The sequence below is a fragment of the Strix aluco genome, chromosome 9 (genome assembly GCF_031877795.1).
Source record: "Strix aluco isolate bStrAlu1 chromosome 9, bStrAlu1.hap1, whole genome shotgun sequence".
Classification (NCBI taxonomy): Eukaryota; Metazoa; Chordata; class Aves; order Strigiformes; family Strigidae; genus Strix; species Strix aluco.
In genome coordinates, this window is record NC_133939.1 from 25,849,816 (window position 1) to 25,873,555 (window position 23,740).

Below are 23,740 nucleotides of genomic sequence, written 5' to 3' on the forward strand. Positions count from 1 at the left end.
GGGCAGCGCAGCTTCAATGCACACCCAACAGCTGTCACTGTGCAGAGCAAGCTCGTAGAGCATCCCTACCCAGGCTCCCTGCCCAGTGCTTTGCAGCACTAGCACTGCAGGGGCGTGTTTGGGGGTTCTCTGCTTAGCAGTGGGGTCTGATTCCTGCCCCTTTGAATTTGCAGAGGAGTTGTGGGAAGGGTTTAGGGGATTACTTGCATTTTAATCAGCTCATTTCCATTCTTGCTCCTAAATGAATTCTTAGTCGATATAGGTGTACATGGCTTCATAGTGGTGGGCCGTGGAGCAACAGGGAAGCACTCTGGGTGGCAAGGAGACCTTGGGGGTCCACGTTATGCAGAGTGCCAAACTCCTTGGAGCTTCCTTCCAGCAGAAGAAGAAAAATCAGAGCTCTTGGAATTTGTTTGAGAAAGTCAGGAGACAGAGGGATGGCTCTGAATACGCAGCAGTCAGATGGGCAGTCACACTTGCTCGCAGAAGCAGAGTTTAATCAGGAGTGGTTAATCTGTACTGACATCCTTCCACCAAACACCTTGGGTTTGACGTAGCACCTTTCAGTGGGTAAAATATCTCACGTAAGGCTTTGCAGCCTTACGTGTCAGATGACAGGCGTGGCAGTGAGATGGATGCCCCTGACCTGCTGCCAGCCAAACGCCTCGGGTCCCGTAACATCCTGTCAATGAACGTGCCCCAGAGACTGAACATGGAGATGCAAACCCTTGGTGTCACAGCGAGGTGACAGGAGCTCTGTCCGTAACTAAGCCTTCGTGGGTATCTGTGGGTATGGCTGCACTGCTGTGTCTCTGGGCAAAAAGAAAGCAAATGCTTGGCTTTACACCCTTATTTCGCAAAAGGAACCTTAGTTCAAGTTCAGACTAGATGTAGTTGGGCATTTTTCTGTCAAAGCTTTGTGTTTCCTGTGTCCAGTGTTCTTCATTAAAAACTGGGGTGAGAGAGATCATCTTCTCCTGCATCTTCTGAGTGATCTTTGTATAACCCATTTCTAAACTTCCCTGGGCATCCTCCCTGAGCACTGGGCTGCTCTTCATTCCAGCTCTGTCCAGGTCTCTCCTGCTGCAGTATAAGCCGATCCATCACTTTGTGTCCCAGAGGATAGGAGGGACTGTTTACTCCTTCCACTTCTGCAGATACCTCTTCTCCATCTGAAGACTCTGATGTCTTCCTTCAGCTCCCTCTCTTCTGAGCTGTGCAAGCCAGCTCTTGCCCATGTTCAGGGATTTCTTGCAGGGTGACATGGAAACTGCGCGCTGATGAAATTTAGGATCTCAGGGCTACCACAGCCATTCATTCACTTACTGTACGATCTCAAAATTGGCATACCCTCTTTTCTCTCTGCTTTCTTATTTCTAAAACTGGAATAATTGTGTTGTTTTCTTATACTTTGGTGGTGTTGAAAAGCTAATGGTAGGAAGCTCTGAGCTCCTCATGTGAAAGATGCCGTGGAACTATGGCACGCTGCTGTCAGGAGTGCTTTGGTGATGCCTGTCCAGTCACATGTTTGGTACAATGCAGGCAAGGATCCATCATGGAGCCAGTCCCACCTTGGGGTCCCTGGGGCTCACATTGGACTGGTGACCCCTGTGACTAATGCAGGCTTGCTTTGGCTTTTCACACTCCTTCATGAGCCTCTGGGCATTGACAAGTAGGTGTGCACGGGGATGCCACATTAAAGAGTGAATTACTTCATCCTGATGGAAAGCACTCAATCTGTATGGCTTTTAAATGCGAAGTAACAGGTCTCTTCAGCAACATCTTCATAACCACCGTCGGCATTTTCCAGCACACAGGCAGGGCTGGGTAATCCAGAGGCACTTTGTCATTTGCTTTTGGTTTTGTTTGAATTATATTTAAGCAGCTGGTCTGCTAAGAATGTAATAATAGAGTAACGGTGGCTGCTCACCACCTGCAACATCCACTCTCAGGCAGTCGTAAAATTTAATGTGTGTGAGAATAAATTCCAGCCTCTCTCTTGAGATAGGAGCGCAGAGATAAACTCAAGGCAAAATCATGGATTAGGGCTAAATTTTCACCTGGAAACGAGCAGAAAGCTACAGGACACAACTTGTACTCCTGCCCACACCTCCTCCAAACCCCATCCCATCCCTTGTCTTTTGTCATCAGACACTCTGATGTACTGTACCTTTTTCAGGGGTTGAGATGGTGAATAAAGGGAACGAATTATTTTTTTTTAAACTTTCTTAAGTGGAAAAAAATGTTGTAAGGTAGAGTGGGACTGCAACTCCTCATTACCTGTTCATCAGTGCTCCTCTCAGGGTACCTTGGGACAAGAAAGGCCTTTCTCTTGGGTCTCCATGTAGTGTATCGACTTGGCCCTGGGTCACTTAAGTGGATATATTTTCCAGTTTTATCCAATCGTGGATATATTTCCACACTTAGGTGGATATATTTTCCAATTTTTCTTCCTGTGAGATAGATACAAAGCCTTACCCTGATTAAAATAATATCGTATTAGAAGATTTTTGATCTAGTTTAGAAAAAGAAATATTCATCATTAATGCTTTTCCATTCTGTCCTCAGACCAACAGGAATTCCTGGAAGCAATGAGCCGTACAACCTGGGAATGGTGACAACCCACGGGCTAGAGACTTCCCATGCAGATACGTTTAGCAATATTTCAAGGGAAGGGACTTTAATGGTGAGGGAGGTAAGTTGTAAAACAAATATTTCCATGGAGCATCTTCAGGAGGTTTTGCCCATGTAAGCACAAAAACTAACAGTGCTGTGTGTCCGGAACACAAAATGACTGAGTAAATTGTGCTCGTTAGCGCTCTCGTTAATACAATTTACACTCGGAGCAAATGTGACAAGTGCAAATGTTTCTCAGAACTACAAACAGCAGTGAATAGTAATGCCAGGGCACGGAGGGGAGGATGCTCATGCAAATGACTCTGCTGTAATCCAACAATAGCTCCAGGCAACAGAAGGTATCTTTTTAGAAGATAAGAGAAGTTACCTAATGTACAGCATTTAGTTAATACACTTGGAACCGGGCCCAAAGTTTCCCCTTTTCTTCCCTTTGCCACCGTGTAACCGTCAGAGGCACACAGTGTTTGTAGAGTATTTGGACGCTTTTACCAGGGACTGGTCCTGCTCAGGAAGGGCCAAACCCCGTTCCCCACCAGCCAGCCCAGCTGCGGGGGTCACTGGTCATCCCACGCGGTTGCAAGCCCCCAGCTCCTGTGTTGCAGAGGTAGGGCTGCGGTGGAAGCAATCCTGGTGGATGGTACTGCAGGAGTGAGGCAGAGGAGGCACGTTTGGTTGGCTGTGGGAGATCTCCCCCAGTGTTTCTGAGTTTCCCGGTTGCTGGAACATGCTGGTGATGCTGCTGGAAACGCAGACAAGGCAGCAGGTCTCCTGGTGAGGGGGCAGGAGGCTCTGGCAGTTAGTAAAATGGGGAAGTCACTCTCCTGCTGGCTTGTAAAGGAGGTGAATGGTAGAGGAGAAGGAGGGAGGCGAGTTTGCAGTCAACAATCGTAAAGGAGGAATATTTAGATCAAAAACTAGATTTGAGCAGCATTTTAATTCATAATTCCATTTATATAAAATACTCACATATGAAGAAAAAAAAATCCAACTTTGAAAGAGAAGAAGGAGTTAGCAAAATAAGTCACAGCATGTTTGCTGCCTTTCTCCATGAGTTTTGGAGGTGGACAGCAATGCTCAGCCCACCCCATCCCTCCCTGGCATGGAGCTGCTGGGAGCAGGGATCCCTGCGGCCCAGGCAGCCCTCTGCACATCCTTGTAGCAGGGAGGGTGATGCAGTTGAGCGGGAGAACACGTCACTGCTATAACAGGCAGCCATTTCTGAAATGAGCTTGGTGTTCAGCATCACAACTGTAAAACACGTGCCATGCTAGCAAGGCCGTGTGAGAAAACCAGTGATGCAGAAGGGTTTAAAAGCCACAGGCAAGTCAAGCAGCTGGGAAACCGCTTTGGGAGGAGGGAGCATGACAAGAAACCCAAACTGCAGCCTCGTGCTGGGTGCTTACTGTTTGCTCCCCACCACTGCCGTAGCCATTAGAGGACAGACTCGCTGAGGTCAGTGGGCTTTGGGCAAAGGGCTTTTCGCTCTTTGGTGGGATGGCAAGGTGGTTGAAGGTGATAGTAATGAGTGATCAAAAGATAAATGTTGTCAGGACTGGTCAGAAACTCGCTGAGCCTGTTCAGAGGGAGTTTTCCACTAATCCCAGTAAATGGACAAGTCTCAGTCATGATCTCATTGATGTGCTCCAGGTAGGTGGGATTCATCAAAATGGCAAATATCTCAAAATGATAAGCAGGGAAGGGAGAAACTTCCCAACACCTGCCGTGCACGAGGTGGGGATGGAGAGGAAGGGGACCCCCGGAGAAACCCCGGGAACCTTGTGCACAGAGCGAGATGCCAGTCGTTCTGCCGACGCTGCCGCTGTTCACTGCTGGTTTGGGTTACAGAAACATGCGACGGGGGCTGTGTTGGCATTTGCAGTCAGGCTACTCACTGCTGTAGCTGTGCAAAGCCGTTAAGGCTAACACTGATCGAGGGGTCAGATTCTGCTGTCACTGTTGGCCGGTGGCCGTCTGGGAGGAGAGCTGGCCATGGGGCTTGCACCCATGGTGGCAAGAGCAGAATCTGCCCTATGTTCCTTGTCTCAAAATGACAGTGATCAGGCTTCTCTCGCTCTAACATGGCTAATTACTCTGTATTGACTTTGTGATTAATCCTGTCTTTATTTCTCCTGGGATGGGGGGTTGGTTTGCTGCTTGCAAGATTGCATGGGGTTGGAAAGAGAGAGGGTCCTTCTCCTGTGCTTGCTCTGGGAACTGGGGGACTGCCAACAACTTGGTTTTGTTTGGTTTTTTTCCTCTTCTTTTTCTCTTCCCCCCCCCCTCCCCCCCCCTTCCCCCCCTTTCTCTTTCTTCCTCATGCCTTGTGTCTCTGCAGACCTCTGGTGAAAAAAAGCGTTCTGGCCACACAGCCAGCAATGGCTTTGCAGGTCACATCAATCTCCCTGACCTGGTGCAGCAAAGCCACTCGCCTGCGGGCACACCGACCGAGGCCCTGGGGCGAGTCTCCACGCATGCGCAGGACATGGACTCGGTGCCTGAAGTAGGTGGTGGGGGGCTCCTCTTTCTCCTTTGCATCGCTTTAAACAAGTATTAACATCTCTGCCCCATAAAAGGACTTTCCTGCTTTCCTCCCTGGCTTTCTTGGCTCTTCTCTCTCTCTGTTTCTGATTCATGTGGGTGAGTGTAGTGGAACTACAAGGGAATCTGATAGGTTATTGCTATATGGGTCTATGGCTGATGGTAGAAATGTATATTAGGTGTTCTCTCAGTCCCACCAGCTGGAGTTTTGGTGGTGATGGTGTGAATGCTGCCAGCTGATTTGAAAGCCCCATTTATTTTTTTTTGACACTTGGAAATAGAAGAGAATTATGAGAGCCAGTGATGCTATTAACTTCAACTGGGCCCAGCTTCTACCTGTACAATCTCTGATACTTAATGTGACTCAAAAGGTTAGCAAAAACTCCAGAGCCAACAAAATTCTGCATAGTTCTTCAGACTGTTTTACAGGGACACGATTGAACATTAACATTGTATAAGGTGTAAAAAGTCCTAGAAAGTGCAAGATGTGACACATAAGACAAGGGAATTGATGTGTCCTGCTTACCATCGCTAGCTGTGGGAACCAGGCACAGTTCTCTGTTTTCCCATGAGAAATCAACTCATTTGGTGCTAAATAAGCTATTTTATTTAATTTTTTTCTTTTCATTTTGTTGGTTATACATCAAAAGTTCTGTCATCGTATTCTCTTTCATAGAAATGATTTACTCATTTTATGGTGTACTTTTACTAGCAGTATAAAAAAAATTGCTTGGAATTGGGCATTGATAAAACGTAAGAACAGATGGTGCGTGACTTGACCTCAAGATTTTATCCGTTTCCTCGTTGCCTTTGAAAGCAGTGATGAGAGAGTTGATGCTGAAAGTAACACCTTCCACGGTCATCCTGGGACTGCTTAAACACGGGCAAGGATTGGATTTAAATATATTCATTTATAGAATACCAACCAAGAAGATCTTTTCCATTTCTAAAAACGCATTTTTAGGGCTGACTGAGCTGGGAGTGGGTGTAAGTGGAAACTTGGGGATTTAGTTCACAGGCTTCCAGGTGACTCATGGTGCTGCAAGCAAAAAGAAGGGAGCAAGCACAGCCTCACCCTGCAGCTTGATGCTGTATCTGTAAGCCACCATGGAGGTTTGTAGGCAATTGAACAGGACCTGGAGGAAGATGAGGTCTCAATATTTAAATAACAGACTTGGTAGTTATTAAAATGCCAGCTTCTTAGGAGAACAGCTGAATCTGAGCAAAGAAAATAAATGCTCGGTGCATTGAGATGAGGGTCGTCTTCATACTTCAGTTGTCAGAAAGCACTGACTCTCAGCTGGAAAGCATCCCTGTAAATACTGCATTTTTCTCCTCCTTGAACTGTTCGTGTTTTATGGAAACACAGAGAAAAATTTGTGTATTTCTTGGATATGAAAGAAGCATATATCTTATATGCACACACAGATATGGCTGCACTGTGTATGTAAATGCAGTATCTGTTCCTGCAGCCTTCCCTGCCGCAGGCTGTTTAACTCCTTCCGTGGGTCTCAGTTACCACATACTTTTTGGAAATACATCCCGTTTCTATGGAAACAGGCAGACTGTCAGGGGAAGAGAGACGGGAGGGAAGCGGGATGCGCAGCGTGGTTTTGGCAGGCATAGGGCATGGATGCCGGCTCACCCATGGATGCCAGCCCCAAAATGCTTGGAAAGTCCTGAGCCATGAGGGAGCTCACGCGCTCGATGTTTTTTTGCCCCTAAATCTTTCGGTGGCCCACGGGAGGACAGGTACGAGCCCAGCCCAGTTTTGGTACGGATGTGCCGGGGTGGTGGTGTTCCCCATGGCACACCTTGTCCCCGTGGCAGTTGTTGGCACAGGGGCTGCGACGGTGGTGTGGAGCACGGGGAGCAGCCTGGGCTCTGGTGACTCAGTGACGTGAAAGCTGAGGAAGATTTATTTCAGGGAAGGAAAATGTCCCGAGGAAGAAAAATGAGTGGTAGTGCTGCTGCAGTGCGAGTTGGTTTTTGCTGCTGTTACGGCTCTTAACGGAGCTCGTGCATAAAGCGTCTCCTGGGTAAATACTGGGGTAGGAAAAATAAGCTGCTCAACGAGGAGGGGAAAATCATGTCACTTTGACTCCCAAGGCAAGGATTTCCTTTTGCTTGGGAGAAGGTCTTAGCCTCATTTTCTGTCTTAACAAAGCAATGGCTTTAAAAAGAAAGCAACGTGATGTTACGGTTTGTTCCTACCCGCATTGCCTTGGCAAAGTATTGGCTCTGACATTCCCTGCGAGACCTTCAGGTTAAGTTCTCTTACCTTAGAAATGGCCCTTTCTGGACAATTTAAAACATTTCATTGAAATTGCAAGTGACCCATACGTGTCATCCCCAAAGTGTGCTGAAGACCAGACTTCGGTGGGGATGGAGCAATGTCAGGGATGCCATCTTCTGATGAGCCTGAGTATCTGAGGCATTTTCAAACACCCCCTGTTCAAAATCTTTCCCTAAAGCACCACACAATTCACCCCAAGCCTTCCCCACCTCCAGCACCTCAGGTCCTCCCAAAACCAGAGCGGCCAGGCGTACTGAGGGGCGTTGCTGGGTTCTGCCTCAGCGGTAGGTGTGAGGACCAGCAATACCAGCAGAAGGAAAAATAGGTGTTTTGCTAGAGAGCTGACTTTTCCTGCTTTCCCAGGGGCATCAATGTTTTGGGCTTAGTCCAGCAAATCCCTAGATAACAGGCAGTAAAAGCAGAGCGGTGTTACGGCTGTATGAGCTCCTCTGCCTAAGCTTTACAGGTCCTAAAATAGATTTCCACGACCTGTTGAAAGAAAATCTTTGCTCAGACTGTGCTACTTAGAGTTTGGCTTTGGCACAAGGAAAGCCACAGTCCCGCCTTTTCCAGCTCTCTGAATTACTCTGGTGATCTCTGGGTCCATGTCAGCTGCCCCATGCCAGGGCTTTCCAGGGCTCCCAGCGCCATCCTGCCAACCTTGGCTTGCACACTGGGAGAGTGGGAAAAGCAAACCCTCACCTGCCTGACATCCTGGGGCGGGCTTTTTAAGCAGGAGTGTTACATGCAGACAAGTTGGTTTTCACCCGCGCTGACTTTTGCCTCTGGCCCTGCGGCTTCTCCGCTAACAGGTCTCATGGCTGTGCTGTGCTTCTGCCTGCGAGAAGAGAGCAGAGCCAGGCCCTGCTCCTCTTCGTCTTCTGTTGCTCATGGACACGCACAAACCTAATTTAATGTTTTTCCTGATTAGTTATGGGGGAGGAGGATCAGATGTTCATATAAGGCTCAAAAAGGGCACCACAAGGGCAGGCACTGTGTCTGCTAATTAGCAAGCCTTAAATATACACACATACACAAAATTAGTGTTATTTCTGTGCTCTGAGCTCTCTCTCTGCTGTTTATTTTCCAGTATGGTATGGGAAGTAGCACCAAAGCCTCTTTCACCCCCTTTGTGGACACTAGAGTATATCAGACCTCGCCTACTGATGAAGATGAAGATGAGGACGAAGAGTCATCTGCTACTGGTAGGAGGCAATGTGGCCAGCTTGAGAGGGGAGGATCTCGTGGAAGCCAGGTCGTGGGGCCTGAATAACCCCACTGAACCTCTTTCACATTTCACTTACTCTCGTCCAAACATTGCTCGTGTATGCATCCTTGTGCTCTCCAGTTTCCATCCAACTTCTTCTCCCCTGCCACTGAAATGCCACCAGAAAGGTCTGAGAGCAAAACAGGGAGCAGCAGCCAGGAGAAACGTTCCTGGCAGAACCAGGAGGTGGTAATCTCTCCAAAAAACTGGCAGTTGCTCTGAAATCATTGACAATGGCTGGATGCGGGCAGGCAGGCAGCAAATAGTACTGGCCAGCTCGATAGGCAGGGCTGGAGGTCTGGGGATATCACCTGCTGATGGGTTTGGTGTTGGCTGGTTCCAACCTACAGGTAAACCCTAATGATCCCTCTTCAAACTAGTAGCTTGTGACATAGTGATGACTCCCCCATCAGAAATAAACCAGGTATTGTCTTCCTATCCCGAAAAAGAGGTGGCAGAAGGGTTAATCCATCACACCTTCCTATCTTGTGTTTCCTTCCAAGCCCTGTTCACCAGCGAGCTGCTCAGACAGGAGCAGGCCAAGCTGAACGAAGCTCGGAAGATCTCAGTGGTGAACGTCAACCCCACCAACATCCGTCCCCACAGTGACACCCCGGAGATCCGGAAATACAAGAAGCGCTTCAACTCGGAGATACTCTGTGCTGCTTTATGGGGTAAGCCCTGAGCATATCGTGCTGTTCCCACGAGCTCATCTCTGCACTCCTGGCGGTAGCAGAGATGAGCTCGGGATGTCATCCTGGGGAGAAGCTGTAGCTCCTGGTGCCCATTGCCCTCTCCTCTTCAGGTGTGAATCTGCTGGTGGGCACAGAAAATGGCCTGATGCTGCTGGATCGGAGTGGGCAAGGGAAGGTCTACAACCTCATCAACAGACGGCGATTTCAACAGATGGACGTACTCGAGGGCCTTAATGTCCTCGTGACAATATCAGGTACGCCTCTCGTGCTCTCACCCCATCATTCACCTTCTCTGCCATACGCCCCGAGCAGTTCCATCTCAGACAAAACCTTCCCACAGGTGTCAGAGGGAAGCTCCCAGGGGAGGTGGTTTATTTCACAATTAAAGGTGTTAGATCTGCAAGAATGCCTCCAAGAGCAGTTTGCTGCCATCACCTGCTGGCTCCCCTTCATCTGCAACGCTCCATCCTCCTTTAGCCGGGAAGGGAGGGTGCAGGATACAGGCAGGATACAGGCAGATACCCCAGCAAGGCAGGGAGTCATGGCTTGAGGAGGCAGCGAGCTTGAGGGGGCAACAAGCTCTGCTTTTGGGTCTGGTTCTAGCCAAGGGAGCCATGAACCATGGCTTCAGGGCTCCAGCTCAGACCATGTCTGTGCTCGGAGTGTCCCAAGCATCATGAGGACCATGGGCTTAGCACTGTCCCTGCATTCATCTGGGAGCTCCGGAGCTCTCAAATCAGGCTTGTGGGGTGATTTCTGGCAAAAAAGCAAAAACTCTGTAGTCCAGTCTCCCAGGAGAGCACCCAACATCCTCCTGCAGAGCAGCCCCGTGAAGCACACAGGTGGCAGAGCCAGGGAAGAGCCTTTTCCTGCTGATACCTGCCCCACAAAGCTCACAGAGGACAGCAAGAGAAATGCTCGTTAGGAAAATTGCTTGATACCATCCTTTTTTTACTTTCACATTGTTCAACACCCTCCCTGGCTCACTCTGCATTCACCTGCAAATTCCTGCTCCCTCCATTCAGATAGAGCCCTTCAAAACTGCTGCTTCATTGTTTACCTTGGTCTGTGGCTCCCCTGTGGTTTTGGGGATACAGCTGTAGGAATAGGGGTTTAGTACAGGTGGAAGATGAAGGGGGGAGTAGTGCTCCCAAGACGATGCTGAGAACAAGCCCCGGGGACTTGGGGAAACCCGTGAGCAGATGGAGCCCCAGGTTTATGGTTTGAGTCCTCTCCCACCAGACTGGGTTTGAGCTGTGTCCTGTCCCCGTGGCGGGGGCTTTGCAGCAGCAGGGAGGTTTGTAGCCAGATCGCAGCTGTCCAAGAGCAGGCAAGCAGAAATCCGGCAGCCCCCCAGCATTGCAGAGCCCAGCACCGGGCTGGTCGGCGAACAGCAGTGCTTGTCACAGAGCGAGGAGCTTGTGTCTGGGCTCCAGGGTGGAATTGATGTTGTATGAAGGAGAAGAGAGGAAAGAAACCAGGTAATTGAGTGGTTGGGTAAGCCCTGAGTTGTAAGAGAGCTGGGGTTGTGACCTCACTGTGCCTGACCTTCTCTGTGAACACCAGTTTATAGGAAAAGAACATTTCCAGCCTGCGGGAAGCAAGAGCCCAGCTCTTGCAGTATCCACCCGCAGTCTGGGAGACAGAGGTCTGAGCTCTGCTTTCCATATATTTTTTCCCAAGAAAATAAAACAACACAACTAAATTACTATTTGCAACTTCATCATGAAACAAACTTTTATCACCTCGTGAGTGAAAATAAGCAGTGAAATCTCAAGATTTCCCATGCACGCATGCTCTGCTCTGACAGGGAAGTTTCCTTTGCCAACAGGAAAGAAGAACAAGCTGCGTGTGTACTATCTCTCCTGGCTGAGAAACAGGATTTTACACAACGACCCTGAAGTGGAGAAGAAGCAGGGCTGGATCACAGTCGGGGACCTGGAGGGATGCATCCACTACAAAGTTGGTGAGTGGCCTCTCCAGAAAAAAAATGTCTGAAGAGATGCATTTTTGTTCTCTAGTCTTCAATCTGACCTGACACTTCTCTTAGAAGTATGGGCAGACCATAGTCACAAATAAATTTGGAATCCATCTATATGTATTAGGTGGACACTTTGCCAAATGAGAACCAACAGACAGCCTGAGAAGCTGTTCCTGGAGATGAGTTATTCAGTCTTGTTGGAAAGAAAGTGAATATTTTTTAAATTGGTTTTATTTTCATTTTAGTGAAATATGAAAGAATCAAGTTCTTGGTGATTGCCTTAAAGAATGCTGTAGAGATCTACGCTTGGGCTCCGAAACCATATCACAAGTTTATGGCATTTAAGGTATGTTTACCTTTTAACCAAAATAGACTCTGTAATTGTAAATACACAGGATTTCTGTACTAAGAAAGAAAAGAGCAGAAAAGTGTCTTGTTTACGTAGCTGAGCTCCTTGGGATGCCCGACAGGCATGGGAGATGGGATACATTCTGGCTGAAGAGATGGGACGCATTCTGCTTATGGCTAACAATTAAGCATTAAAATTAGCTTATGCTGGCAGGCTTGACTTGGGAAGTTTGCAGAAAGCTGACCAAATGCCCATGAGTAAAATTGAGTTGACATTTTTGGTGGGTTTTTGTGATGGTGGTCTTTTTTTTTTAACCTCTGACTAATTTTTCACATACAGTATGAAAACAGGTTGGTATTATTTTCCATTTTTATTTTGCAAGGTCCTCTCCCCTTCTGCAATGTGGATTCTGTTTCAGGACAGAAAGTCCAGGAGAATGATCCACTCTTTCTCTTTTTCTCTCCCTTTTCATCTACCTCAGTTTCCTTCAGTGAGACCTTTCTCCTCTGTAACCTGCCAACGGGTATTTTGTGCTTAGTCCTTTAAAGCACTTTTCATCCCGAGCTCTGGGCAGAGACAAGTCACAAGGGGCAATGCCTTCTGGAGATGTTCATGCTGAGTAATCTCATTTTGCATCCTTCCAGCACAAATGGGCTTATTCAGTATTAGATCACATTTGCTTTTCCTGAACAAAAGCCAGAATAAATGGGCTCAGTGACATGGAGAGCTCAGCAGCAATAAAATGGCCTGGGATTCAGCCTCTGGGCTCTGCTAAGGATGCTCGCTCACGCTCCTGGTGTTGCTTCTTCAGTCTGGGAGGGCTGAGCATCCTTTCCTTGCCTTGTAGGCAGGGATCTGTTGGGAGAGTGGGAAATACCACCCACTGATTTTCCCTGTCAGGAGTCAGAGTGGTCCTTGCACAGAGAGCCAGGAGCCCTTTTCTCTCCCTGGGGGTGTTTTACCCTCCTGTTGAGGACCTAAAGCACGGAGGGATACTCTGTCCTAGATCAGCCCCTGCCAGGGAGCTGGTCCCAGCCTGCATGCAGCAGGTTAGATTGAACAAAGAAAAGTAGGTCTTTGCTAAACTGACTCATTTCAGCTGCCCAAACTGGAGTGGTGATCCCTGCCGAGAGGGGAGGTGGGTGGTCACAGCTCTCTGCAGACTTTGCTCTTGTTACCACTCGGGGGTCCCCATGTGCTCACTGTACACACGCTTATGTAAAATTGAGCTGTCACCTTCTTTGAGAGACCAAATCCTCAGGCTGGCCTCGGGCTCCTGGGGGAAGAGAGCTGTGCTTGGCAAGGGTGAGTGCTTATCAGCTGGGATGGCTGGAGCGAGCGGGTAATACCCTCTGAGGCATCTGACACAGGAACAGAGAGACAGGAATATAAATAACCACATATTTAGTAGGAAACACAGTCAAACAAATCTGATTTCAAAACCGTATCAGGCTGCTAGTATGGGGATTTGTTGGTTTTCTGTGATACTCACTGAAGGGATTATAAAAGTCTTTTGCAGATCTCCAGCACAAGCCGTTGCTCGTGGATCTCACTGTAGAAGAGGGTCAGAGACTCAAGGTTATCTTTGGATCACACACTGGTTTCCATGTGATTGATGTAGATTCTGGGAACTCCTATGATATCTATATACCATCTCACGTGAGTACACGGGGCAGTGCTGCTGCATGACTAACACAGGTCACCAGCAAGGTTTGGTCAGGCTCTCAGTGGCTCAGAAATGGTGACCAGTCAGGTGGCATCTTGCCATGGGTATGACTTTCTCCGCTGCCATCCTCACTGATACTTGCTTAAAGAGAGCTCAGAGGTATCACGTACTTCATGTTCATTATTTGCACAGGCTATTTCTGTCCTCATGCCCGAGCAGTCAGGTTTAAGTTTGCCATGTCCCACAGAAAGGAGAATCTGTCTGTACACTGCATGGAGCAGTAACGGAGCTCTCTGTAGGGCAAGGTACCATGAAACCAGGTTGCTGGGGAATGTAGGCCCACCAAGAGCTGGATGCCGAGCGCACTGTCCCCTTGCGTGGTGTCCCAGATGTGCTCACCAACACTTGTTCCTGCTGAGGCAGCGCAGTTTGCCCAGGTGAAGGTTGCAGGATTAGAGTAGCCCAAATCTCAGTAAACCTCCTGCCCAAAACTCCCAAACCACCTGACATCAGGGACTCACCACAGCACCTCTCTCAGGCCCATCAGTTATTTCAAGGGAGAACCAGTGCTGCAAAAAATACCATAAATTTTCTTGTTGGCTTATTTAAGCTCCGTCCATGCTGTTGGCCTAAGCAGCATGAGAAGCTGGTCTAGGAGAAACTGTGTCACTAATCAAATCCAGGAACCGCTGAATCTGATCTGAGCAGCAGAGCCTCCTCTGCGAGAGCTGGCAAGAAGCGTAGGGAGAAATACTGGGGCAGTTTGGGATGGCTTTGTGTTGTCTTAGCTATGGAAGGGCAGACATGGGTGGAAGGTCACTGTAGCTGCCCTTGCAGCTAGAGACTGCTAAAAATGGGAATATTTCCTCCCTAGGGCTACAGGTAAAATTCTGGGTTTATTTGCCTTAATGTGAATAGGAACTGGATTCATCAAGTCAGCAGTCGCTTATTTGTGTTACAGCCAAGTGTCAGCTGTCAGTCTTGGGGGCGTATATGTTGTGAGCTCTCTATAATTGCTGAACCTGTTTATCCTTGACATATCAGACAGTTTTGATGGTAGGGTAAACATGACAGTTTATTCCCCTTCAAGCTTGTCTCTGAAAGCCAATGCATGTTTGGTGAATGAAGGGAGGGTTTTGTTCTCGGGTTGGTTTGGGGTTTTGTTTTTCTAAGGCTCTGCTCCCCTCCCCCTCCCCCTTCCTCCATTCAATATAATTCTGACTTTTAGGGTTTATTTTAACTGCAGATTCAGGGCAATATTACTCCTCACGCCATTGTCATCCTGCCTAAAACAGACGGGATGGAGATGCTTGTGTGCTATGAGGATGAAGGCGTATACGTGAACACCTATGGACGGATAACTAAAGATGTGGTGCTCCAGTGGGGAGAAATGCCTACTTCCGTGGGTAGGTCAACCCTTCCTCTTCACCTGCTTAAAATACAAGTGACAAGTAAGATGAGGAGTCGAGAATGCTGAGATGGAGTCATTTGGGCTTTCGTTTATCAAAGGAGTTTTCTCTCAACCAGATGAAAGATGCAATTGCTAAATTTCTGCAGTTTGGTCCTCCATAATAAAAGCAAGTGACTTCTTGAAGATTTGAGCTCTGGTTTATCTTAAGTATAAGTATAAGGTAATGCAAGCTGTTGCACTGCTGGGATACTGTGTTGAGTGGAAGAGGGGCTGGGTGCGGAGCTGGGAGCACTTGGGTTGCTCTTCTGGCTCTGCTGTTGTTCAGCTCCACAACCCATGGAGGCAAGCCACTGCCCAGCTCCTCACCCGCAGAAATCGGAAGAAGTGATACTACTACTGTTTAAATTACTCAGCAATTTCTGGATGAAAAGTGCTCTGTAAAGGCTACTATCCCTGTGGGCACATGCCTGGCCACCTGTGCCTCTGGCAGTCAGAGCTCTGCCATTGATCTATGTAGGCTTTGAATAACAGCTGATGAGAGCTTTTCTGCCCGTTGCTTAATATTTAGCTCCACACACATTGTAACACCTACCAAACGCTTCCTTTTGACAGCCTACATTCATTCCAATCAAATAATGGGCTGGGGAGAGAAAGCTATTGAAATCCGGTCAGTGGAGACAGGACATTTGGATGGAGTATTTATGCACAAGCGAGCTCAAAGGTTAAAGTTTCTATGTGAAAGAAATGATAAGGTAAGTCCACTTCAAAGCTTGTATCTGTGCTTTAAGCTACAAGCTACTTTTAGACTTTAAGTCTGGTTTATTTGGAGGTTAATAATTAATCTGAAGGTCCTGTTTAATAAGTAGTGCCCATAAACCCACTCCCAATTAATTCTCTTCAGTGGATGCAAACCTCAGCCTGGGGTGGGAGGAATCTGCAAGATCTCATCCACCTCTAGCTGCGATGTGTGTTGACTTGGCTTGACTTTCTCCCAGGCTTTGCATCCAACCATTAGCTATTGAGGCTGCCAAGTAAACTGCAGAAGTTGAGAAATGGTAGCAGTAAGGGTATGTAAGTGACCCTGATTTGAGCTCTGGTGCAGAAACATTTTGATGCGTTTTTAGATGCGTTTTGATGCATCTTAAGCGATTTTCTCCATGGAGCCCCATGTTTTTCTGTGGACAGCACTGATAAGTACTGCTCTGGAGGGTCACCAGAGTTGATGGCAAGCGCAGCTGTTGTGTAGATGACTCCTGCCATGGGTGTTTCTGGTGGGCGAGGGATGCAGGGAATGAGGGAGTTGCTGGAGGAAAAGGAATATTTATATGGAAGAGATGGTTGAATGCTGAGATCTGTTTCTGCTGTTGGTATTGCCTCATCTCACAAAGTTTCACCAAGCCAAATCAGGACCATGCAGCAGGGAGTTCTTTTGTAACAAGCACGACCACGAAACACATGAAGAAACTGATTTCTCTGTCCCCAGAGCAGGGTTTAATAACATCCAATAAATAAGGTTTGAGGCCACGATCAGTTTATTGAACAGCTGCTCATTAGTCGACCATTGCCCTGCCTGTTGTGTGGAGTTAGGCTGGAGCTCCGCTGGAAAAATGTATCCTAACCTTGCAGTTGAGTGTATCATGGGAAACTTCCCAAGAAGCTGAATTTACGTTGCCCAAACACCCCTACTTTTCTTTTTTCCTAATTTTTGAGTATTTGACTCTGCAGGTTTTATACTGGTTTTTTTTAAAGAGTTTTTTTTCTGGTTTGCTCCTATTTTTTTTTTTAACCTTCTCTAAGAAAACTGGAAAAAAACCCACCTCAATCTTTTTAAAATACTGGAACCAACTGATCACTGGTCGGTTTGAAATACTAAAACCAGATGTTTCTCTTTCTGGAGAAATGGTTAACAATGAAAGTCATGTGAAGATTGAACAATTTTTGGTTTTGAAACGGACAGAGGCTTCAGATTGTCCCTTTCAATATTTGCAAATTGTAACTTATTTTTTAAGACTTCCATTGGGGTCAAATGCTGGTAGGTCCTGACAGAAGCACCAAAAATCGTGTTCTTCATCCAGAGTCCTGAGACGTTCCCGTGCTTTGAGCATACTGAAGGAAGGTAGTTTTCCTGAGCTTTACCTTCAGGTACGGCTGAAATACTAGGACTAAGTTTTCCGAAGGAAACCATTTCAAACTGAGGCAGATGTTGACCCAAATGGTTAATGTTTATCAAGATCCAAACCACTGACAGCAGTCTTATTAATATTGCATAATAAATGGTGCCCTGGCAGTAAAATGTGATAAACTTGGTATTTTTAAAGCGTTCCAAACCTTGCTCTCTTTGGTAGTGATAGCGAGGGAGATTTTATTACTGTGTTTACTAATAAGTGGTTAGATTTGATCTGAGTCTGGCGTGGGTTAGCTCTGGCCTCTGAGCTCCATGGAAAACTAAAAACCAGACAGTGGGTCCGTGTAAAATTTCTGCTGTCAGCTGCAGAAAAGGAGCAGGGAGAGGGAGGTTTAGGCAGAGGAAACCACAGGGTGTGGGGCAGCTCCTGCTTTCCTCGCTCACCGAGACAATTAACAGCCCTTTTTTTATAATAATAAAAATTATTAATAAGGTTTTTCTTGCTTCCAAACAGGTATTTTTTGCATCGGTGAGATCCGGAGGAAGCAGCCAAGTGTTTTTCATGACCCTCAACAGAAACTCCATGATGAACTGGTAACAGAGGAGCACTTGGCACTCACCGCCATGGCATTATTTCTAATTTAAAGGACATTAAACACGTGGACTAACACTGTAGAGGCAGATGCGGAGGGCCCCGAAGAACACCGCTCCCCACGCTCCCGGGGCGGGGGCTGCGGGCAGGGATGGACTTTCGCGCTTGGACCCCCCGAGGTCTCCTGATTACGCTGTGTTATAGTGGGTTATGAGTTTTCCTTTATTTTATTTTATTTTATTTTTTTTAATTTTACTTTTTCTTTGTCCCCTACTTTGTAAGAACGGGGAAAGAAACAGTGTCAAAAAGTCTGTTTTTAATTCTGTCTGCCTGCTAGCATCAAATATATAGTATGTTGTAAAGTTACCAATTAAATCTGGTGAGAGACAGCACAATAAATGTACCTTTTATCTTTGTGATGAAGGCCATAACCATATAGCTGGGTAATCTGAGAAATCTTTTGCCTTCACCAACATTTACATGTTGCTTTTAGCAGCAACGGCTTAACGGATTTTTAAAGAAGAGAAAAAATAATAGGTTTTTTTCCCCTCTTTTGGGAAATGGATTTTAAGTGGCTAAACTACTAGCCTTAGACTAATAAAAATCAGCTACCATTTTTGTCAAGTCTGTCAATCCATATTTCTATATGGATCTTCACATAATGGTGTGTCTTGATAGGGACAGAGGTGCCATTTGTTGTTGCTCCGGAGGTGCCCGCCTGCCCCAGGGCTTGGCCGCGGGCGCCGAGATGGGGGGATCGGTGGAGGAGAGGACGGTGGAGCGGTCGGAGGAGCCCCGCGCTCGCCCCCGAGGCGGGATTGCGGCCGCAGATGGCTCCCGGGATGCCGCGGGCGCCGGACCCCAATGCGGACCCCAATGCCAAAGCCGGCGCGAGCTGTGGGTGCTTGTCCCCCCCACCCCGAGCCTGGAGCCGGGCGCTGGCGTGCGGAGGCAGCCGGCGCGGGGACGGGGACCACGAAACGAGCTGCCTGTCCCCTGCGTTGCTGAATTGGGCTTGTAAAGAGCTTAAAAAAATATATATGTGTGTGGTTTCTTCGGCCAAGGGTCTGAATCTCTCTCGTTTTCCGCCCCCTCCGCTCCCTAGGAATTACCCAACATACAGTGAAAGAGAACATCTGTGCCGAACCGTGTGTGTGTGTTTAGTTCAGGTTGAATCGTGTCCTTATAAACTCTGCTCAGTTGATTTCCGTTTTCAGTGCGTATCTGGGGTTTTCTTTCTCAGTAGCTGCAAGCATGGCCGCCTGTGGTGTTGGGGTGTCGCATAACAAGGTCTGTGTTGCTGGTTTTAACCTACCTCGTTTCGTTTGGGGTTTGTTTTTTTGGTTTGTTTTGGTTTGGTTTTTTTTTTTTTTTCCGTTCCGCTGTTGATCACAGCGCTGTTACCTCCAGCGACATATAGAGAGCTTAACTGGCAATCTTGGTGTACTCAGTAACGATGGCTTTATTAAAAAATGATTAAATCAACAGGACTTGGTCAAACTTGAATCTTTATGGAGGGCAAGAGGTGTTGCGGGGCGGCGGGGACGGGGCGGTAGGGCTGCGTGGCAGCGGTACCCACACGGGCAGGGCGTCGTGGTTCGGTACCGGCAGGGATTGCCCGTGGTGGGACTCCCGCTGGGACGTGGTGTCCAGGGGTGCTTTGCGTGGGTGCCTTCCTCACCCACTGGGTGCCAGTGCCCCCTGCCCAGCGCCTGGCAAAGCACCCTGCAAAGTGTCAGGATGACCGTAAGACCACAATACTGGAATTAAAACCCCACACAAGTCCCATCACGGACACTGATTGCCACCAGTTCTTTATATTTTCACTGTGGTTAAATTATAAATAAAACAAAGCCCAGAGGTTTTGATTATGTTGCAGACTGATAACTGGTTTGGGGCAGTTTTTGTCCCCCTTGCAGTGACGAATACACAGCTTTGGATGATTATTTTTATCGTGGGTTTTCGGGTACAGTGACGAAATAGAAGGGAATCGTTGTGTTTAAACATCAGGTAGTTTGTGAATGTATTTTTTAAAATCTTAGAGTCATTTGAAACAAAAATCATGAGAAACCAGTATTAATGCAGTTTTGTCTACAGAGTGTGTATATGGACATACCATAGAGCAAATGCATTTCTGGTGCCAACCACAATAAAACACAAGACTTCAACATTAAGCCATGCCTTTTATGTTTTGGTAAATAAAACCTGGGGTGTTAACCATTAGCAGATCATGGAGGTAAAGGGGCTTTTCAGGGCTCCGAGTCATGATGCTCTTTGCCTGGAGGGTCTCAGGAAAGCAGCGGTTCTGGGCAGGATGAGGTGGGGGGGAGACAGGGTGTGTCCCCTGCGATGCTGCCCAGCAGTGAGCAGCAGCTGAGGGATGTCTCAACGGACCATCACCACCTGAAAACTTCCACTGTTCTACAAAATCAACCTGTGATTATTATAAAGACATGCTTTTCCCTCCAAATATTCCTAGCTTTGATTTGTTTGTTTTCTGTTGTAAGTGAAATACACTTGTGGTTGATCAATGTTATCGGAAACTACTTAATTTTACTGCTTGAAGAAATAAAACCTGGGGCTCCTTTTAAAACTCTGTTTCTGGGAGTTTTTACCCAGGAAAGGAAACTTAATTGTTCAGCTGAGCAGTGCTGCAGGGGGAAAAGGAGAAATAATATCTGTGCATGCAGGAGTCACTTGAGCCTGTTGCAGATTCAATTATTTACAGAGTTGCTGTGAAATATTGCATGAACTGCAGGGAGAGTCGCACCCTCCACAGTAAATGAAAGAAAAGCCCTGGGAGCTGGTGCGAGGCCGTGCTCGGCTGGTGGTTACCCCCAGCACGCTGCAGACGCTGGGGAGATGCTGGGTACCATTCCCAAGGCAAAGGATGCTCAGAGGTAAGGCTGTAGCAGCTACTTGTGAGAATTAAATGTTTCAAAGCTGTTTCAGAATGATTGTCCAATGACATTTTTCTTGTTGCGGGATGGTTTTGGGGTTGATCATATTACCTATTTTGGGACAGAAAGGGGATGTTCAAGGTGACTTTGACCCCAGCTCTCGAGCTGAGCTGGTTGCTGAAAATGGTTGAAGTTGTGCTGCAATTCCTTGTCTCAGCCTGAGCCCATGCAGGTCCGTTGCTGCTCATGCAACAATTTGCACCTTGACTCTACGTAATTGGGGCCAACATGAGCATCGCATAGGCCGGCAGCAAGCAGCAGCAGGGACTGGATCTGCCTGTTCCCAAAGGTGTGGGGCAGACCTCCCTGCCATGCTGTGCCTGTGCCCAGGGTGATAAGCCAGTTGCCTGGGGGCACAGCTCCTCTGAGGAGATCCAGTGGGGATGTTCTCAGCAGTAAGGATGCGGCTCAAGGTGTAGGATGCCTGTCGCAACCGCCGCATCCCTGCAGCAGCGGTTCAGTGCCCTGCGTAGTGCTGCAGAGCCACCGCTTCCCGACTTCACCATCATGACCTACTGTAGAAAAGGTTTGCAGGGTTTACTTCCCAATTTTTCTTGTCTGGGAGATGCTGCACCACCCAGAGCTGGGGAGGTGGGAAGGGCCCCATTAAACTCCCCTGATTTAATGCCACTAGTTTTTGCTGGAAGGGTACAAGGCCAGCACAGTGGTATCTTTACAACTGCTGTAAATGCACCAAATTCTTCTCTCAGATGTCAGGCTGAAGCCCCTATCCTGTGGGCGGCCCTAGTACTGCTGCCTGCCCATGCTGCTGTGCATATATAGAGAAAAAATGAACATACATTGTGTTCTTTTTGTGCCAGCTTGTGATGTGCCCCTCATCAGCCTGCTCTTACTTGGAGAGCCACAGCCCTATGGTCCGGATCTTCCTATTTTTTCCTTTTTGTTTCAGTTTGTTTTCTTTTGTTTTCTTTTGTTGTTTTTTTTTTTACCACCAAAGCTGCCTCTGAATGACCCAAATACAGTAAAATGGGTGTGCAAATTACCCCAGCTGCAGAGACAACCAGCTGTCCTTATGGAATCTTTAAATTCCTTTCACTGATGTGACAACATGGTTAATCGTTCAAAAGCAAAGCCCATTTTAACCCATTGCTTTTATCACCTACTACTAGATTTAGCAACACCATCAATTATACAACATATAGTAGACAATAAGCATGGCAATTCTGCATCATGGTAACATTACACATAGCTCTTACACTTCATTACTAAAATAAAGCATTAGCAATAATGCAAGCACTACAGTTTGCAAATAATAGTGGAATGGAAACTTTTTTTTACTTAGTACATGTTGGTTTACTTTTTTTTTTTTTTTTTTTTAATAGAATGGTTTGAGTTGGAAGGGACCTTAAAGAACATCCAGTTCCACCCCCCTGCCCTGGGCAGGGACACCTTCCACTAGCCCAGGTTGCCCAAAGCCCCATCCAACCTGGCCTTGAACCCTTCCAGGGAGGGGGCAGCCACAGCTTCTCTGGGCAACCTGTGCCAGGGCCTCACCACCCTCACAGGGAAGAATTTCTTCCTTTTATCTAGTTTAAATCCACCCTCTGTCAGTTTAAAGCCATTACCCCTCATCCTATCCCTACCCCCCTGATCAAGAGTCCCTCCCCCCTTTCCTGTAGCCCCTTTCAGTCCTGGGAGGCCACTCTAAGGTCTCCCCAGCGCCTTCTCTTCTCCAGGCTGAACACCCCCAACTCTCTCAGCCTGTCCTCACAGGGGAGGTGCTCCAGCCCCCTGAGCATCTTTGTGGTAAATGATGTCTGTCGAGAAACATTAAGATTCATGCTACAAGGTGCCGTCACCCAGGGTAAGGGGCTGGGTGCTCTTTGGGATTCCTGGCATTTACCTGTTTTGCACACTTGGGCGATGAGAAGATACAAGAGCAGTTTGGAGCAGCTTCTTGCTCAGAGTACTGGAGAAAAGCCACAAAACCCTATGGCACCGGCCAAAGCGCTAACTGGGGGTGCGGTGTGTGCTGCTGACCTGAAAATAGTGAAATTAGCATTTCTACAGCACTTTACCTGGGATGCCCTCAGTCTGGGGTCACCTGGACCCACAGCAGTGCTCAGCCACATGTGTGGCGACCCACGTTTGTTATCTGCATGTTTTACCTTTGCATCACACCACATTCCCTGAATAACTCTGGGATGAATTTGTCTGGCTGAGCTGCTCTGTTTGCCCTGGCAAGGGAAGCCCCGTGTGTGCAAGGGGACAGTCTGCGCAAGGCAGCGTCTGAGCTGACCGAATGCTCTCATCACCTTCACACATCCTTTTTTTTTTTCTCAAATTATTCATCCTGGTGGAGTCGGGCCCAGTGCTCTAGCATGTAGGAATGTTGTGCTTCAGTTTTCCAAGCTAACAGTCAGGGTGTGATGCTCCCGATGGCCCCTTTGGGAAGTGACTGCAGTGGGAGGCAGATTTACACAGTGACCTTTCCCATCTGTGAGCCTCAGGACCAGCTTCAAGCTAATCAGCACAGCCGCATCCAGACCCCTGCTCAGAAAAACACGGGGGCTTGAATCTGTTAGTGTCACTGAGAGATAAATATGTGCTTAAAGTGCCCGGGGCAAGGCTCTGGAGGAGCTGGGGGCTGTACACAAAGGTGAGGAAGCCCCAGGCACCAGCTCATGGCATCCAGCCGGGCAGGGAAGGTAAGAGGGGCCAGGAAGGGACGGGAGAGCCCTGGGACAACTTCGTGCCTTTTGCCATCAGATCCAGCTGAGGGAGGCTGGTGGCCATGGGGCTTCCAGCCTTTGGCATCCAAGGTTTCCATGGAAGTCACTGAGCCACTCCTGGGGAGGTAATTGAAGCTCATCCATGCTGCCCCATCGCTCCACACCCCCTCCCCAGGAAGCTGGATTAAGGGAGGGCTCTGCTCTGTAAGCAGCAGCGGGGAGGACGTGACAGGCTACAAGCCACAGAAAGGCCACTCTACTCTCTCCTTTGGGTATGTGGATGGCCTTCGTCCCCTCAGACTGCCTCCATGGGCTGGGAAGAGTAGGAGGGAAAAGCATCATCCTCCCTCAGCCAGGCACCCACGACGGGATGGGGATCCTGGAGGAGGACCTCAGTCCTGGCCAGGAGTTTCAAGTGCCTGAGGATTTCAGTTTGGGATTTTGGGTCAGGGCTCTCATTTGTTTTCTGATTCAAACTTGAGCAGCCTGTTAATTGTCTAATCCTGCCAGCCTCCTGCATGGAGGCATTT

At 47.9% G+C, this 23,740-nt stretch overlaps 1 protein-coding gene across 6 annotated transcripts in view; it reads left to right on the forward strand.

The window, feature by feature from the left end:
- The window catches only part of TNIK (TRAF2 and NCK interacting kinase), a 163,865-nt gene extending 144,823 nt beyond the window's left edge, over positions 1 to 19,042 (forward strand). For 5 of the 6 annotated variants that reach the window (XM_074834267.1, XM_074834268.1, XM_074834273.1 and 2 more), the window contains 11 exons: positions 2,569 to 2,695; positions 4,973 to 5,137; positions 8,562 to 8,676; positions 9,242 to 9,412; positions 9,544 to 9,687; positions 11,265 to 11,399; positions 11,660 to 11,760; positions 13,273 to 13,422; positions 14,676 to 14,835; positions 15,453 to 15,592; positions 17,480 to 19,042. In XM_074834267.1, the coding sequence (XP_074690368.1) occupies positions 2,569 to 2,695; positions 4,973 to 5,137; positions 8,562 to 8,676; positions 9,242 to 9,412; positions 9,544 to 9,687; positions 11,265 to 11,399; positions 11,660 to 11,760; positions 13,273 to 13,422; positions 14,676 to 14,835; positions 15,453 to 15,592; positions 17,480 to 17,563 (1,492 nt within the window). In that variant the 3' untranslated portion in view covers positions 17,564 to 19,042. The remainder of the gene's footprint in view (positions 1 to 2,568; positions 2,696 to 4,972; positions 5,138 to 8,561; positions 8,677 to 9,241; positions 9,413 to 9,543; positions 9,688 to 11,264; positions 11,400 to 11,659; positions 11,761 to 13,272; positions 13,423 to 14,675; positions 14,836 to 15,452; positions 15,593 to 17,479) is intronic. The other variant, XM_074834272.1, reaches the window with a different exon arrangement.
- The last annotated feature ends 4,698 nt before the right edge of the window (positions 19,043 to 23,740 follow it).